This window comes from Homalodisca vitripennis, chromosome 7 (assembly GCF_021130785.1).
Source record: "Homalodisca vitripennis isolate AUS2020 chromosome 7, UT_GWSS_2.1, whole genome shotgun sequence".
Lineage (NCBI taxonomy): Eukaryota > Metazoa > Arthropoda > Insecta > Hemiptera > Cicadellidae > Homalodisca > Homalodisca vitripennis.
Window position 1 is genome coordinate 113982815 of NC_060213.1, and position 17648 is coordinate 114000462.

Below are 17648 nucleotides of genomic sequence, written 5' to 3' on the forward strand. Positions count from 1 at the left end.
GATTGATTTTCACATATTTCCATATTTGTTTTTGTTGAACATTTGCTCCGCCGGGACTCGAACCTAGTCTCTCACTTGCTGGGTGAATATTAAGATATGTTGCAGTTATGCATATGAATGTGTTGCATATGCATGTCCTATTAATTGTAATAGCTTTCCAATGGAATACAAAAATGTATGTACCACCGTTTTAAGCCTATATGCAAAATATGATGAAATTATGACACTTTATTGCAATATTCGTTGTGCACCATCTCACATTTTACTCGGCTTTACCCCCCTCCCCGCTTCGCTTTCTCACCGAGGTCACTGATATCAGTCGCATATTCAGGATTTTTTTTAAATATCCAGTGTTACGTTGCTACAGAAACAAACCTGTAAACTTTTTTTACCAAATTCGTACAAATGATTTATCAGGTCAACATTTTTAAACAGCTGAATATAAGTTCCATAACAAAATATTTGGTTGCAGCACTCAAGGGGTTAAGCACCGTAATCCCCCAAGTCGGTTGGAAACCATTGCCAAGTACCTACGTTACTACCCTTACAAGACTTACCAGAGCAAATCTAAATAATCTTTTCATAAGTTTTTGAAGTGCTACTATGTGTTTACCTAATGTATTTACTATTCAGACACATGGTATGTAAAGCAACATCATGTGGCATGGGTTCATCACTTTTATGTTCAATTTTCCTGAAAGAGGGTACCCTAATAAATTTACTCAGAATGTATTCATAGCACATTATTTTAAAAAGAGTATGCATTCAAAATTGGTTTGTACTTGTCTGTTACAACTGTTCATAACCAGTCCAAATTAATCTTTTACCAATCATACAAAGTAAAATACTTACTTAAGTACTAAAACGTATACATCTAAAAGAATGTTTTCATGCCAATTTTGTAGACATAAAACTGCTGACCCAGTCAATTACAAAGGTTTTCTTCCACTACAACACATAATAAGATCATTTTAATAAACCATTACCAACCAAAAAATTATTTACAAGTAAAACAAGGCAAGGAAATTTGAAAAACTGAACCAAAAGTAATGAATATGATTTCTATTAAAATGTTATTAGTTGTTTAATTTCAAAATTCGTTATTACCTTTGTACTATACAATTAATTTGTGTCCAAAACTTACTTAGGTAGTTATATTACCCAATTCATACCTCAAAATAATGTTTCCACAATCTGAATTCAACCAAAATGTTGGAGAGATAAAGTTACAATTTATATGCAATGTGGAAGTTGGATTTTGGTTTTGAAACTTGGTAAATAAGAATATTTTCTGTAATTGTACACATAAACTGATAAGAGTGGTTTAAAACCGTCTTCAGGTAAGGTTTAAAACATGCATTCACAGATATGTAAAATTTATTTTAGAGGTTTTAAATAACAATCAAGATTGGTTTCATCATATTATACTATTTTTTTCTGAACAGTTAATTAAAAGACTGATGTCATTCCAGAGCTACAAAGAAATCACAATCAGAACTCCACCAATACCTACGATCAAGCTCTACCTAGGAAAATGGAATCAGGAAACAAATTTCCACGCACTTCAATTTCTACTCGCACATCATATAACCACAGAATCGGGATTTGTCAATTGAATTTATGACCACCACTAATTTTATCTTGATCAGTATCTGTGTTTGTTTATGCACTGATGGAAATGTTCTTTTATAAGATCTGGAAATACACAAAATCACCAAAACTAAAATCACAAACCTAGTAAAGTATTTAAAAACAGTGAAAAAATACTGGTTTATTTTAAACTTTTCCATTCTACCATGGCGTGTGCGCCCTAGAAATTAATCTTATATAAAAATAAAAGTATAACATGTACATAATAATATCTAAATTAAACACTGAGTGAAAACTTTTGAAATACAATGCACTAACATATATTTAGTGGGGTTGGTTTTTACATTGTTTATAACATACTGTTCGTCAATTTAGTCCAATAGTCTGTTTTTTTTTGTAAGTTTTGACTTATTCATCCTCCTCCCCCTCTTCGCCCTCATCTCCCTCCTCTCCCTCTATTTCCTCTTCATCCCCTATATCATCCTCTTCTCCTCCTTCACCCTCTTCACCCTCACTTTCTCCTTCATCTTCCATACCGTTCTCCTCTCCGTCAACATCAGGTACCAGGTAGTATTGCAGCGGGTTCGGCCAGATATCATCCTTGATGATGTCGGCGATGTCATCTCCTTGTGGATCTTCATTATCTGTGAACCAGTCGAAGAACTTCTTCTGTTCTTCAAAGCCCCTCTTTCGGCTGTTGGTCGGCTTTGCGTCTTTCTTTTTTTTCTGGCACAGGTTCTGGTCCTTCTTCCATCTGATAGGAGTGCTTGTTGACTTGTGCTCACCATTGTTGCCCATGGAGAATTCTTTTGTTATGACCTGTAAAAGAAAATAAAAAATAACATTTACAATAAATAATAATAGTTAAATAAATCTGCAAAAGAACTATAATTTTTACTCAAATGTAAGAAAAGTTTGTAAAGTAAATAACACGGAAGCAATTTAAAGTTCTAGGCATTCTGACCTCATTATATAAACGTCGTTTGTAATATTTAAATAAATCTTAATTTTGTTCTTAATCCAAAAAAATTTTTTTATTTATTTATATAATATTAAATAAATGTGTGTGCGGAAAAACAATATTGGATTAAAAGATAATTTTCGGGCATAAAACTTATGTCAGACATGTTACTGAAGGCAAACTAAATACACTAAAATGTAGTAATGACTGGTAATCCAGGATCACAAGATAGTTGTAAGACAACAAGTGGAAAGACATTACAAACAAAAAACCAAAACTATGTACCTGATTAGTAATCTGCTACCAAAACACCGAATAGAGTTACCTAATATTGATTGCTGTCAGGTAAATCAATTTTGCCCCCAGAACTATAACTTTCCTTTCGAAAAATATCTCTTTGCTGGAACATATCACTGACCTGTTGCATTTGGCTAAAATATATCTCAAGCATTAAAAATAAATTTTCAACAAATCGTCTGCAATATCCTTGCATTTATGGTATTTAAAATAAAATCTGTTCAGAGAAAAAGGTGTAGAATAGTTAAATCATCAATAGGTTAAAGCTAGAAGTTTACATTAAATGATTTCACATGTTTTGCTAGATTGAATGTATGTAGTCAATTATTTTTAAGTGGCATCAGTTTCAAATCCTAAATTGTAATGTAGAATTGTAACTCAATTGAAAAATTGCATTTCTTACAGCCCTCAGCCACATTAACTTTACACACTGTATAAAAGCACATGACAAACCTACAGCTGGAAATACTGTAGTGTATACCAAAGTTAATGAGACAGTGAGACACTGTTGTAAAATATAAAATTAAAAAATGAACACTATTCTATACATTTACTTACTATATGCCTTAAATGCTGATCCAAATCATCAACATGTCAAAAAATAAAGCCCTTTTTTTAATAGATGTTCAAAAGTTTTAAATTCTTCTAGTGACAGTTTTTAGACATGAATTAGAATAATTTTAATCTACTTTAAAAACCAACAGACTTCATGTAATTGAATAATATTTAGTACAAGCAGTTTACTCACTATACATACAAGTATTAAAAACTTCCAATTGTTTTATTGTGAGATAAATATAGGAGATAATTACATTTTAGTAACATTGGTTTAGACTTTTTCAATTGTCTCAAAAATGGCACGGAAACAGCACAAAAATAGTGGTGATATTTTGAAAATGACAGAAAGAGTTGGACATGTAAGCTTATAGACACTCTATACGGCTTATATAGCATATTTTAATCAAGTACCTCAGAAAAAGCAGGTTAATAGTTTAAAATGTTATGAAAATGAATTAAAAAGTTTTATGATAAATGAACATGGTGCCATCTAACAGGTAAAAATGAAAGAAGATGTGCGAGTTTACTCTTAATAGTGCTGTATTTGTTAAAGTAGCATGTGTTGAAATACTTTAAGAAAATATATGGTTAAATGAAAATAATTAACACCTGCAATGCAATTTTGTTACTGAACGCATTGTTTTTGTTTCCATTACAAAAGTTATGCGTGTTAAATTGTATTAGGTTTAATACCTTTGACCCCAGTTTTTTTTTTTTCAAAATGTTTTAAAACAACCTGGCGATTAACTACAACGTATCAGCTACAAAATCTCAGCACTAGTTTCCCCTTTTTCTAGAATTTTACTTCGTTTGCTTTTAAAGATTTAATTTTCTCTTTATTCAGTGTGAAATAAACAAAATTGTGCTGAAATAACTGTGGTAAATCTTTAATGTAGTAATATATTACACTAAAAATAACTTACCAAAGAAACATGACTTTGTAACTGATGAGCTAGAGGTAAATATAAAGAAAATAGTACCTATATGACAATTTTATACAAATGTACAGTTAAAATTAAGGAAAACAAAATTTCATTACTTTATCTTAACCTTAATTGAAAAATAAAATAAGGGGTTTTTTTACAAATTTTTCAGGAATTTGAAGTTTACTCAGGATTACTAGTTTTATTTTAATACTACTCAAATTTAATATTACTACAAACAAGTAAGCTTTTTCAAGTAATAAGTAATATTACTATAAAAGACCCTTTATCTTTGAAATGGTCCAGGAAATACAGCAAAAAACCTGAAATGTAATTCGTCATTTACAGTTAGTTAAGATCAATTTTTACCTCGTTTTCAATGTATGGATTGTTTTCCTCAAAATAGAAGTTGATCTTGAACCCAAACTTGATGTTTTCGAAGTCCTCAACTTCTATTTTTGTTATATACTGTAAGCAGTCTACCTCCTCATCATCGATCAGAGGGGAGAGTTGTGGATGGTTGACGAAGGTTGTAACCCAGAAATTGGGAATCTTCTTGATTATTTCATTTCTGTTCTCGAAAAATGGTTTCTTCAACCTATTGTAATTTCTTTCGATACCAAGAATTTCTTCACTCGCTTTTTCATTGAGAGCATCAATTTCGTTCTGGCACTTGTCAATCTCTTCAAGAGTCTTCTGAGTCTCGGGATCCTCTTCAGTTGCCTCTCCGTTTCCCAACTCCATCTTCTTTATTTTCTTTGCAGGCGAGCCTGAACCGTTTGTAGCCATTGCTTATCACACGAATTCGCCAAAACAACAAAATCAAATCACCTGAAACATATTACAAATTATTTATTTACAAACATTGACAAATAAAGGTTTGGACGATTATCATGGTATTTAGAATAATCCAACCTACAAAGAATCAAGTAAGAAATGATTGGATAATGTTTAAATTCCCCACATTACCTGAAACAAACTGAAACCACTTTTTAAAAAATTGTTTTAATAGTTAACTTTCATTTTTAGAATTAAAGTTTTTAGTCAGTCACAAATCATATTGCTGCACTAAAGTATTTCAATTTTAGGTTTTATCTGAATTAGTTCATCCATTTAGGGAAACAAACAAAAAAAAAAATCGGGGTTTCTAGTTCGGAGAAAACGGCAAACTAAAGGAAGGCTAGGTGTAAGAGGAGCCAAATAACAGGGGTATCAACATTCATGTGAGAATCTGAGCAGTAAGATTAGGACTATCGACTGAATTTGAAGATAATCTAAGTTTATTTATTAATTAATTTATAAATTTTAAAAGTCTATTAATTAATTATTAATTTATTTTAAGTTGGTACTTTTATCCATGTCTCTTTATATTGGCCACAATTTCTACCCCCATGGTAAAGTTTATTCATTTTTATCTCCATGGTTAAGATTATTCATCATTTTTCCTTAATTATGTTTGGTCCTTTTTGCAATTGTGTAACTTCTTTCAGCATCTCTGTGTTTCTTTTCCTGTGTGGTCAGATTTGAGTGTAATCATTTACAGAAATAGTTGTTTGTGGTTCTAGTGAGTGGTGTTTTCAGAATATTCAATGTAAATGTTAGTGTTGTGAGTGCACTTTAAAGTATACTACTTATTACTGTGTCAGAATGGACAGAAAAGACATTGTGTTGTTTTATTTTATTTCATAATGCGAACTTAAAATGTTTGTGCACTTCTACATTTAGTGGCCATTGCATATGTAGAATAATGTGGTTTGGTGAGTTTGTAATATTTTAGCTCTCAAGCATTAGTCTTTTAGATTTTATATTTTATTGATTGATAAATCTCGAGGGACACACGACAGCTGCCCCCAAGCTGATGGCTGGGAGCATTACTGCTAGTCCATTCAAACACTAATGTCTATTACAAGATTTAAAAATTTTGCCTTTTTAATTTAAAAATTTGTATTTTAAGCACTGTCCTTTCGAACAAAATATAACAAATATTGTGCAGTGGTTGACCAAATTATTTTCTGCTAACAGTTTTTTTTTATTTAAACAAAAATGGGAATGGATATAATTGATAGAAAAAAAAAACATACAATATTTATATTTAATGACACTTATGAATTAATAGAAAAAAAACATACAATATTTATATTATGAATTAAAGACTTCATATTGTTACTGGATCTAGACACAAGATGAATTGACAAGTAACAATATATCTAAAATTGAAAGATTACTATATACGAGGGCTGTTCGGAAAGTTGATTACGTTTTGCGCTGTGGCCGCCAGGGGCGGGACTAGCGTGGCCATCTTGGTGTCAGGACGTCCCACCGCTCAGTGACTATCCAGCCGTGCTAGCGGGAAGTTCGTGTTGTAACGCATCTAGTCACAGTGCCTATTTGAAATGTCTGCCGCAACTGAAAATCCCACCAACTGTGAGGTGCACGCAGTAATTAGGTTTTTGACTGCCAAAAACTGTAAGCCTATAGAAATCTATCGGCAGTTGTGTGAAGTTTATGGGAACAACATTATCACTGAAGGTGGAGTGCGACAATGGGTCATTAAGTTTAAAAATGGCCGAACAAATGTTCATGACGAAGAGCGAAGTGGAAGACCCAGCATAGTGACTGACGAACTTGTTGAGAAAGTTGATGCAAATGTCAGAGAAAATCGACGGTTAACCATAACGGAACTCTCACTTAGTTTCCCTCAAATTTCATGAACTTTGTTACACGAAATCGTCACTGATAAGCTTGGCTTCCACAAGTTTTGTGCAAGATGGGTACCGAAAATCCTGACCGACGTCCACAAAAACCAGCGCATGGCTGCAGCGTTAACAATTTTGGATGCTTACGACAAAGAGGGTGAATCACTACTTGATCACATTGTAACTGGCGATGAAACATGGGTGAAACATGTTAACTGCGAGACCAAATTGCAGTCAATGGAGTGGGGACACACAAGTTCACCTCACAAACCAAGAAAATGTTTGCAAACGATGTCGGCATGAAAGGTTATGGCAACGGTTTTTTGGGACAAGAAAGGTGTAATTCTTGTTGATTTCCTGGAACGAGGCACTACAATCAACTCAGAAAGGTATTGCCAAACGTTGAACAATCTGAGAAGAGCGATCCAAAACAAGCGTAGGGGAAGTTGAGTAGGGAAAAATTCTGTTGATTCACGATAACGCTCAACCTCACACGGCAAATCGCACACGTGAAGTTCTCGAATCATTTCAGTGGGAGTTGTTTCCTCATCAACCATACAGCCCGGATCTTGCACCAAGTGACTACCACTTGTTCCCAACAATGAAGAAGTGGCTGGCAACGCAGCGCTTTGACGACGACACAGAGCTGCAGCAAGAAGTGACAAACTGGTTGAAGACACAGGTGGCAGAATTTTATGAGGAAGGCATTGTCAAGCTCATCCATCATATGATAAGTGCCTAAATTTGAATGGCGGCTATGTTGAAAAGTAGTATTTAAGTGTGGCTTTCATATGTATATAATAAAAATTGTTCCTTATACTTTGTTAATTTTTAATTCCAAAACGTAATCTACTTTCCGAATAGCCCTCGTATGTTCAATATCTATACAATATAAGATATAAAAGATGAAAAATATAATGCACTGTTTTCTTATGTCATTAGAGGAATTTATTGATCTTTCCTTAGTAATGACCATATTCCCTGGCCTTCTGTTTCAGCTAAATCTTATTCAATGTAAGTTATTCTGGAACAATTACTTGTGATTTATTCAAAAAAGCCTTTACCTTGTGACACTTCATTTACATGAACTTGTGAATAACAATACATAATATGACAAACATTACTGCTTAGTAACAATTATATTCTCTGGACTTTGATTCTCCGTTAGTATTATTTAACATTCACTACAGACGAAACATTAACATGGAGTGTCCAAGTCATGTGTGGGAGTGCATAATCATGTCCCTATGTGCAATAAAGGTTATAGATTAACTTACGCGAAATCCTTCAGCACATTGTGTTAACATATGAAGCAATGTACTAAAGAGGCTTTGGTGAGTTTATATTTTTGATTTTTCATAAAAAATGTAAAATAAAAGCTCTTTCTAGACCTAAAACAAAAACTATTTAGTTTCTCATAAAACACATGCATACATGTCAAAACAAATATTTTAATTCCACAAAATAAAAGTTAAATAAGAAGGAGATAAAATTCATGCTACTATATCTGTATGTTATGTGTGAAAGCATGGTGTTTTGTCTCATTATGTATATACTGTCCACAATCCAAGTGATAAGATAGAAATATCTAGCTGTGTGGTTAAATGTTTTGTTATTGTTTATCTGACAAGACCAGCAGCAGTCTTAAGAACTGATAAGGGCGGTGAGTCACTTTTTATAACCAGCCTTAAGCTCTTGGGGTTAATATTAGTATTTAACAATCACTATTGTTTCATATATTATTTTAAATTGAGTGTATGATTAAATATTGACTATAGGTCACAATAAAAATTAGTTATTATTTGTAGATAAGAGTACAATAAATTTTACAACTAAATTGCAGTGGTTTGTTTTATTATATATATACTTGATGTTCACTGATGAATTTCAATAACGAATTAATCTTCTCTGACAAAGAACTAGGTTATCACTCTTGGTTTCTACAGTGACGAAAAACTGTTCTCACTCATCTTGTTGAAGAACATCAGGCTTAAATGGCTGATTAAATTTATATGTGGCATGTTTTGAAGTAACCTTTGTACCTCATAAACGTGTCTAAGTCTAATAAGGTATCTCGATATTTATTGGGATTGATGACCCGAGAGGTATTATTTATCAGCCGCCCTTTGTATCATCATAGGGAGAAAGAAATACAATTTTAAACTCCTATGTATATAGATATTTTGTAACCTATTAAATACAACAATATGGTTAAATGGCCAAAATAATGTATTACCAGAATACCGAAATACAAATTGTCAATGAGCGCGATTCTGGCACAGTATGCGTTTTTATTACTGTTGATATCAAAACCTCAAAGCATTAAAAAGGATCCAACAATAAAAGATTAGTGAGATCTATATGATGTTCATAGCAAAAGTTATAAGCAAATAACCCCTTACATTGTTATTTTTATACATAAAGTACAAAAAAAAAACTCAAGAGAGATGCGCAAACTTGAAAATAAAATATATGAACTAAGCAAAGTAGGCTAATATTGATAAAACTACTGTAATTATTTTATTATCTCTATTCTTTTCATACACAAAATACGACAAACATGTTTTAGCAATATTTGTGTACTCCAATCAGCTATTGTCCACAAATAAGCAAAATCAGATACAATAACATTAACAAATTATGAATTTCTAGTCAAATTTTATTTATGAGATCACAATATTTCCATATTTATAAGTTAATAGATTAACTCCTATGAAATATTCTATAAAAATTGTGACACCAACAATACTACTTTTGCAATAGATATATTAAAACAAAATTTAAGTACTTTTAAGTACTCATTTGATTACTTTTATAAAATTCAAACATAATTTCAGATTTTTTTTTTTTAATTCCCAATGAGTGCCACTCTGCAATTTCGTGAATAACAGAAACCTGTCTTAGCAATTGCACTTCATAGCCAGACACACTACTGTCTAATAAAAGACCATATGCACAGACCTAATAAGTTAATGCACATACAAAAACAAAAGAAATAAATGAACATAACCCAATTTTTAAAAATATTAATAAAACCGTGTTATTTACCTAATTCAGTTAAATGAAGCTATAGCTTTCATGATCATCTGATTAACATTTAGCCCACATACAATATATGTGCCTGCAGTATAATAAGCGCCCACCAAGACAATTGAATAAATTATAGGCTACTCATGTTCGAATCATCGATATAACTATTGAAAACAAATTACGTTATAGGTATTTCAAATTACACAATTAGGCTGTTTTATTTCTTAAAAAGTAATCATTTAATGATGAATAAAAACTATTTAGGCTGTGTATATTTATAAAATGTATCAAACAATTTTTAGCTACTTTTTACTATTTTGAAGGATAAACATGTCTAACACCCTGTAATACAAATAACACATGAACATCACCATTGTATTTATGACCATTAGAGGTGGGCAGTTTATAACATATTAGTGTAAGAAATAGGGTTATTCAATGGTAACCTATTACCAAGATAGTGTTACCAGCCACAATCCGTTATTTCAGTAACAGTTTGGTTGAATGATTTGGCGTTCTAAAAATGTCTTTCTAGTAGTTTTTTTTATGTGCCAGTAAGAACAACTCTTCCTAAAATACTGGCCTTCTAATAACGCTTTCCTGATATTATGTTACTGGGAAACCAATAATGTAATGGAGTGAGCTGCATAAGTGGGAGGAGCAGGGAACAAAAGATCAGATTTCAGATAGACTAATATAGTTATCAAAATAGAAATGGACACATACAAACTTATTGTCATTCACTAGTTCATTGGTAGTTATCAATATTTATAAGAAGCTAATGATCTAAGCTTGAATTTGGTAACTATCTCAAGGGATGTTTCTTTTTTCGCAGGGACGGAAGTCTGCACTGTGATGGCCTGGGGTATTTCCAATTAGTACTTTCACGACCTCAGATCACGTCCCAAATTGTACAACTTCTCAAATGTCAGATCGTGTTGAACGATCTGGGACACCAGTCAAGGTCAGCAAAGTACTAATCAGAAATGCTCCTGGCCATCACTACGGGCTTCAGTGATGACACCACCCTATACTTCTGGCAAAAAAAAAAAAAAAACATCTGTCGAAAGTAACCGAAATTCAAGCTCAGATAACGTGAGCGCTCATAAATATTGACTTCAAATTATTATATTTATAATACGTATGTATCTATAGCCTAATAACAAATAGTAAATAGGGACTAAGTAGTAACCAATTATTGTATTGTATAGTTTAAATATGAAGTAACCAGTGGTTAATTTTATGAGACTATCAGTATAAATATTAAATTGCAGTGAGTTAGTTAAATTTGTGTATACTAGTCTGTTTACTTGCAACTTAGTAATGTCATTTCAGTAACAACTTGATGCTAATACCGAGATTGGCTGGCAACATGTTACCATGGCAATAGGATACGGGACCTTAACACGTTATTTGTTATAGATTAATGACAAATAATAGAAATTCCTATCTCTAGCGGCCATTACTCAAATACCGTACACATAATTTAACTTTTTTTTAATTAAAGTGTAACAATGTTGGACTAAATTGCGTAATTGACTTTTTAACATTGTATTAGGGCAGCAAAGCTAAATTTTTATATGTAAAAGAAATTATCGTTCTACTCGATAGTTGATGATCATTATAATATTAGTCGCTTATTAAACTTATGCCCTCAAATACCAAACTAATGATTTTACTTCTTAAATTTTAAACAATATTTAATATAGGCCTATTAAAAAACCTGAAAATTAATTGTAAATATTTAAGACTAGGCTATAATTAGAATATTTGGTATCAGTGCAGTTAATGGCTGGATTAGTCACTCAAAATATCAACATATTCTGCTCATCCTCCTGAACAAAAATATATATGGTTTACGAGGGTATAAATCAGTTTGTTTTTTAAGAATTGAAGTGTAAATATAAATTTATGGTTATATTTTGGTACCGTGCATCATATCAATATTTTTCAGCACTATCTGCTCCGATAACTCATCTCAATGTTCTATGGTCAGAACTGTTTTTTAAGTAACGAAAAGTTACTTACGTGCGTGATTGCGGATTACGTGAGCCATTTAATTATTAGTTACATGAGCCGTTTACGTTTAATTATTAGGAAATTAATTTATTCCTTTTTAATTGGTCATGTTTTTCAGAGAGAGAGCATGTGTTCGGTGTGCGTGTGTTCTTTTCAAATAAAAAAAAGCTATTTTTATGTGATCAGAGCTTACCACGTGATATAAGTACATAGTATGTAGGGTACGGTCCAATAAGCGGACCCGGTTTTTTATATCGAAATTGGCAAACGATATTACTTAATCATAACCATCGATATAATCAATCGATACTGATGAATTATTTTTAACAACTTAAATAATCTATATGAACAGCTGTAAACACTTTCAAATAATACAAGGTAATATTTTAAATTTCACGTAACATTGTGTATTAAAATGGCCGTCAATCTTAGGAAGCTTCACGAAATTGCTTTAAAAGACGATAAAATATGTTTTTTATGGCTTCAGGATGTTGGGTTAGTACCTAAGAATCCATTATGTGATATTTGTGGAAAGGTAACAAATGTAACTGTCAGAGGAGCTAACATGGTCGTCTTCAGATGCAAAAAAAGAAGGTAATGGTGGACACAACTTTAGTAAAAACGTTTTCGTTCTGTTTCATTTAGTTAAAGTTATGAGTTTCCCTGATTTTGGTTATGTTTCATTTATTATTTGTTATCATTAAATTCACATTTTAATTTAAACATATGATTGTTATTACTTTTATATCGATTGATAGTCTATGATTCGATATGCGAATGTTAGGTATCGATGATTATATTCTTCGATATAAAAAACCGAGTCCGCTTATTGGACCGTACCCGTATGTATATAAAAAGTTATCGTTAGTTTTGCTTATTTATTAAGTTAAACTTGATTTGATTTTTTACTGATGGGTAGACTACTGGCCTACCTCTTTTCATATGTCGCTAATATAAACTTTTATTATTTGAAGATATAAATTAACTTATGTTCTAGAACTTGTTGATTTGTAATTCCGCTCATTGAAACCTTATATTTTGTTCAGGACGAGGGTAGGGTACGATAAGCGGACTTGGTTTTTTATATCGAAATTGGCAAACGATATTACTTAATCATAACCATCGATATAATCAATCGATACTGATTAATTATTTTGAACTATTAACTTAAATAATCTATATCAACAGCTGTAAACACTAAAATAATACACGTGTAGGATAATATTTCAGTTTTACATAAGTAATTCTGATTATTAAAGTCCAATCTATTTTAGAAAAACTACACGACGCCGTGACGTTGCTTTTTCATGGCTTCAACATATTTCTCTCGTACCGAAAACCCCATTAGTCTATGTGAAAATTGTGGGAAAGAAACAACTGAATTGTAACTGTGAGAGTAAATATGGTCGTCTTCAGTTTTCCTAATTTTGGTTATAATAATTTGTTTGATCACTCACTGTAAATATTAAATTCAAATTTAAATTTAACCCTTGCCGAGCAGCATCCGTATATATGCGCCAGCCGCGTTCCATCTGGCTGTCGCCACACATTACTTTAAACATCACCTACTACGTAGCAGCACTTGTCAATGTAGCCCCGTACACTTAGTACGCCTTTCTGTTTAGTGGGCAGCAGCACGTATCAATAAACCTGTGTGTTATTTGTTTTCCCGCCTTTTCCAATGCGATCATTGTAAAGTAAACAAAACAAATAACATTTACATTATGTTTATTTCAGCTGTGTTTTATCTGTTGTGTTTTTAGTTATATATAAATAATGTAAAGACTCGGTACTTTGGGATTATACCGACCACACCAGTATGAAGAACACAAAAATAGAAATTTATAGAAACAAACATGATAGAACGAAAAAACAACTCTTCAATTACAAAATTACAAACTTACAAGCATTTCCAGGTATTGTGATCGGTATTGTTGTCGCTGTTATCTTATCTTTCTCGAGAATCCTGATTACGGCAGGCCGCGCGGCATCACGTGATTTGCACGGTACATCATTGCCTTTCCATTACAATTCAATTTATATTTCTGATTAGCCCCTCTAGAATTTGATATTTTACTGATAGGTACTATCTCGAGGGATGTTTTTCTTTCGTCGACATCAGCGCGGGGCAACACCAAAGGTGCTGCCGAAGCCCGCGCTGATGGCCGGAGGCACTCGCATTTTGGGTGGCGGAATGTGATCAAGAATAAAAACAAGTTTTGAGTGTTTTTTTAATAAAAAGTTTAGTTTGGTAAATGTTTGTTTTTGTTGAATTTTTGTGTTTGGAGAAATGTAGAGGTAAAACACGGAAGTACAACAAAGCGATGCACCAGCTGAACGGGCGGCGAGACTCTGCAATCACGTTATCTACTAGACGCTCGACTTTGACCTCTGTCTGAGGATGGGGAGGTGTTTGCGATAAGACAATTCCTGTTTTATATTGACGAAATATTGTTCTACGCTAATCTAGTAATCAGTAGAAACGAAATGTGAAATAACGATTCATGTCTGGGTGTGGTCGGTATAATCCCAAAGTACCAAAGACTCTAATGTAGGAAATTTGTGACAGTAATGTCGGACATGTGTCGTGCCGCACCCCCTCGCTGGTCTTGGTGTCGCGACCACCAGTCCAAGGACACTACACTACAAGTTCACTACAGCCATTTCAAGATAATATATTTGAGTTAGGCTATACTGACAAATAATATTTCTAAACATATAAATATGGGTAATATACAAGTATTTTACTCACTAACAAAATATAGGCATTGTAACTTATTCATATTATTGATTGAAAAATATCAAGTTTTAATTATTAATTTTTGTAAATATTTAATTAAAAATTTTATATACTTTTATATACTTTATATAGTATATAAAATTTTATATACTTTATATACTATATACTTTATATACTTTATATATTTTATATACTTTTTTCATGCAATTATGTAATTATAATGTTAAAACAAAATTTAATTAAACAAATATGCGTGGTAAAGTGTTTTTCTATCTTAATATGCCGCTCGGCAAGGGTTAAAACATATGATTGTTATTGAGGACTATAGGTAGGTTTACTTTTATATCGATTGATAGTCTAGGATTTGAGATGCGAATATTAGGTATCGATGACTATATTATTCGATATACAAAACCGGGTCCACTTATCGTACCATACCCCAGAACAATAACAAGAAGTTAGTCACGCACTACTCGTATTTCACCACTCTGGCCATTAATTTTACAATCACCCAATATTTTTACAATCAATAGTTAAAGTATTTCTAATCAATGATTTGATTCACAATTCTGATTGCCGTGGTGGCCACTTAGGCTACTATACTGCAGCCGTACATTAACAAAAATTTGGAACTTATCAGAGGAAATTATCTAATAGGCCTATGTTAAAAATCACTCCTTGGCTATACTAAATAAGCATTAGTGAAGATCAAACAACCAACATAGAAGTACATCTCGATAAAAAGACAAATGATTTTACGTACAAATAGGCTCTTTACAAACAATTGTAAGTTTTTAAACTCTTATTATTAAGATCTGACTGAAAATAACGAAAGTATATTAAAGACTTTACACTTTACCATCAGGTGGACGAATTGGGAGCTAAGCTAGCATTAGGCTATTTCACACCATCAATAGGATATTAAGTAAAAAGAGTAACTGATAAATTTATATACATATATTACTGTAATATCATATAAATAGCACTGGAACAAGGTGGTTAAACCTTCATATAGAGATATCTATAGCTCTATAGCAAAGTTCATCTGGATTAGCTGTATCCTGTTCATTACCCTAGGGCTGTCATGGTAGTGTAGAATTGTTACTTTATATCATTTCACAAATAAAGACTAAACAATACATTAGTAATAAAGAATCAAACCTGAAAATTGGTCATGTTTCAATATATAACGCAAAAATGTACAAAATACAGCAAACCACCATTGACATAAAATGTTTTCAACACACAATATAACGCCCGGGAATGCTTTCAGTTTCTGATAGGGTTATGTCGATATTGATGTTATGAAGCAGGAAATATATAATAATTTAATTATATAAATAGTTACTTACCAAAAAGGTGTAAACTTTATAACTGTATACGAGTTGACTAAGTCTTTTACAAGAAAACTAAACTGAAAATTTTAAGCACACAAAGGACGCTTAATCCAACGAAAATGGTCAACAATTTAAAAGATGGCTACCAAATTTACGTAGAAAAACATCGAAGCGAACCGGAAACAAATACACTTGAAGATGAGTTTTGAGCTCTGAAATATGACAGCCAGTACACTTTTAAGTATCAAACATATAGTTTTTTAATAAAAACAAATAGCCAGTTACTGTGGGATAATCCAAAAACATATTGCTAATAACTATTTTGTTATTGATTTGATTCAAAGTAACAAATTAAATTGTAAAAGTACGATATATTTCAATGAGATCATAGAATAATAATAGTTATTATATACGATCATAGCTTGCAGAATATCATTGTAACTTCAATTAAGGGTCATATAATATAAGATATGTTGTTGTTATGCATATAAATTTATTAATTTATTATATTAATTTTAATGGCTTGTCATTGAAAAAAATAAATAGCTATAATCTGAATCTTGTAACAAATTAAGTGACATTTAAAGAGTTTTGCAATAAAGAAACTGTTCGGAATTTCTTCAACTACTAACAATTTTATGTATTTATATTTGTAATGTAACCTTGTATTCTACATACGAATTAGAACACAGTTTCTTTTCAATAAAATTTAATCAATTTAATTCAACAGTTATGAGTCCCAAAGTGATCAAAATAAGTAACTACAGCCGTGCTGAAGCGTTGAGGAGCATGTTTGGAATACACTTCGAAATAGGTTTCTTTATGGTTTGCAGTGGTTTAAGAAAGAATATGTATTTATTATTTTATAATTCTTCACCGCACCCTAAACAAAACACAGGGATTCGATTCCTAATGCCACAACTAAAACATGTCACAGGATCTTAATTTTTTCTAAACTTTTCCATATCAGTAATATAAGACAACAAATACATAATATATTTTAAAACATTCTTTTCTTGAAACAAGCGTAAATGGCACATCATCCAATACGATTCTGGTATTGGATGAAAAATAATGACGTTGATCAATATTAACTAAGCAAAAATAAATTGCAACTTCATAGTACTATTGCAGTTAAAATATCACAAAATCCCTGAAATTATATTGCACCCATAACAGTAAACGTTTTTTTAAGAAAAGAAATACATTGGTGTTATAATAAAAAGTACCTTATAAGATGTGTGAATATAGTATAATAAGAAATGTATATTGTAATATTAGTGGGCAATAATAATGTCATTCTAATAAACAATACAATGAATAAATGCTTCCAACTATCGTAACATAGCTAGCAAACAGTACAATTAGTAAAGCCAGAATAACAACTGAATAAATTTGCCTGCTAAGCAATAAGGCCTTAACTCTTCTTATATTGTTCAAAGTTTGTTAATAATGCTGACAGTATGCATAAAAATACATATTCTAAAGTTTATTCAA

General features: G+C 31.8%; 1 protein-coding gene across 1 annotated transcript; it reads right to left on the reverse strand.

The window, feature by feature from the left end:
- Positions 1-1408: 1408 nt before the first annotated feature.
- Positions 1409-16323, reverse strand: LOC124366217 (protein SET). The gene is made up of 3 exons (XM_046822605.1): positions 16167-16323; positions 4699-5160; positions 1409-2409 (listed from the first exon to the last, which is right to left on the reverse strand). Exons 2-3 carry the CDS (start codon positions 5116-5118, stop codon positions 1999-2001), a joined length of 831 nt encoding a protein of 276 aa, XP_046678561.1. The 5' UTR covers positions 5119-5160; positions 16167-16323; the 3' UTR covers positions 1409-1998.
- Between the last annotated feature and the right edge of the window lie 1325 nt (positions 16324-17648).

What these genes read in the sequence shown, in the direction of transcription:
- LOC124366217 (XM_046822605.1), bottom strand. Translation starts at nt 5,118, where the DNA reads ATGGCTACAAACGGTTCAGGCTCGCCTGCAAAGAAAATAAAGAAGATG. An exon ending in ATCCATACATTGAAAACGAG is followed by an intron (nt 2,410 to 4,698) that starts GTAAAAATTGAT and finishes TTTCTTTTACAG; the next exon opens with GTCATAACAAAAGAATTCTC.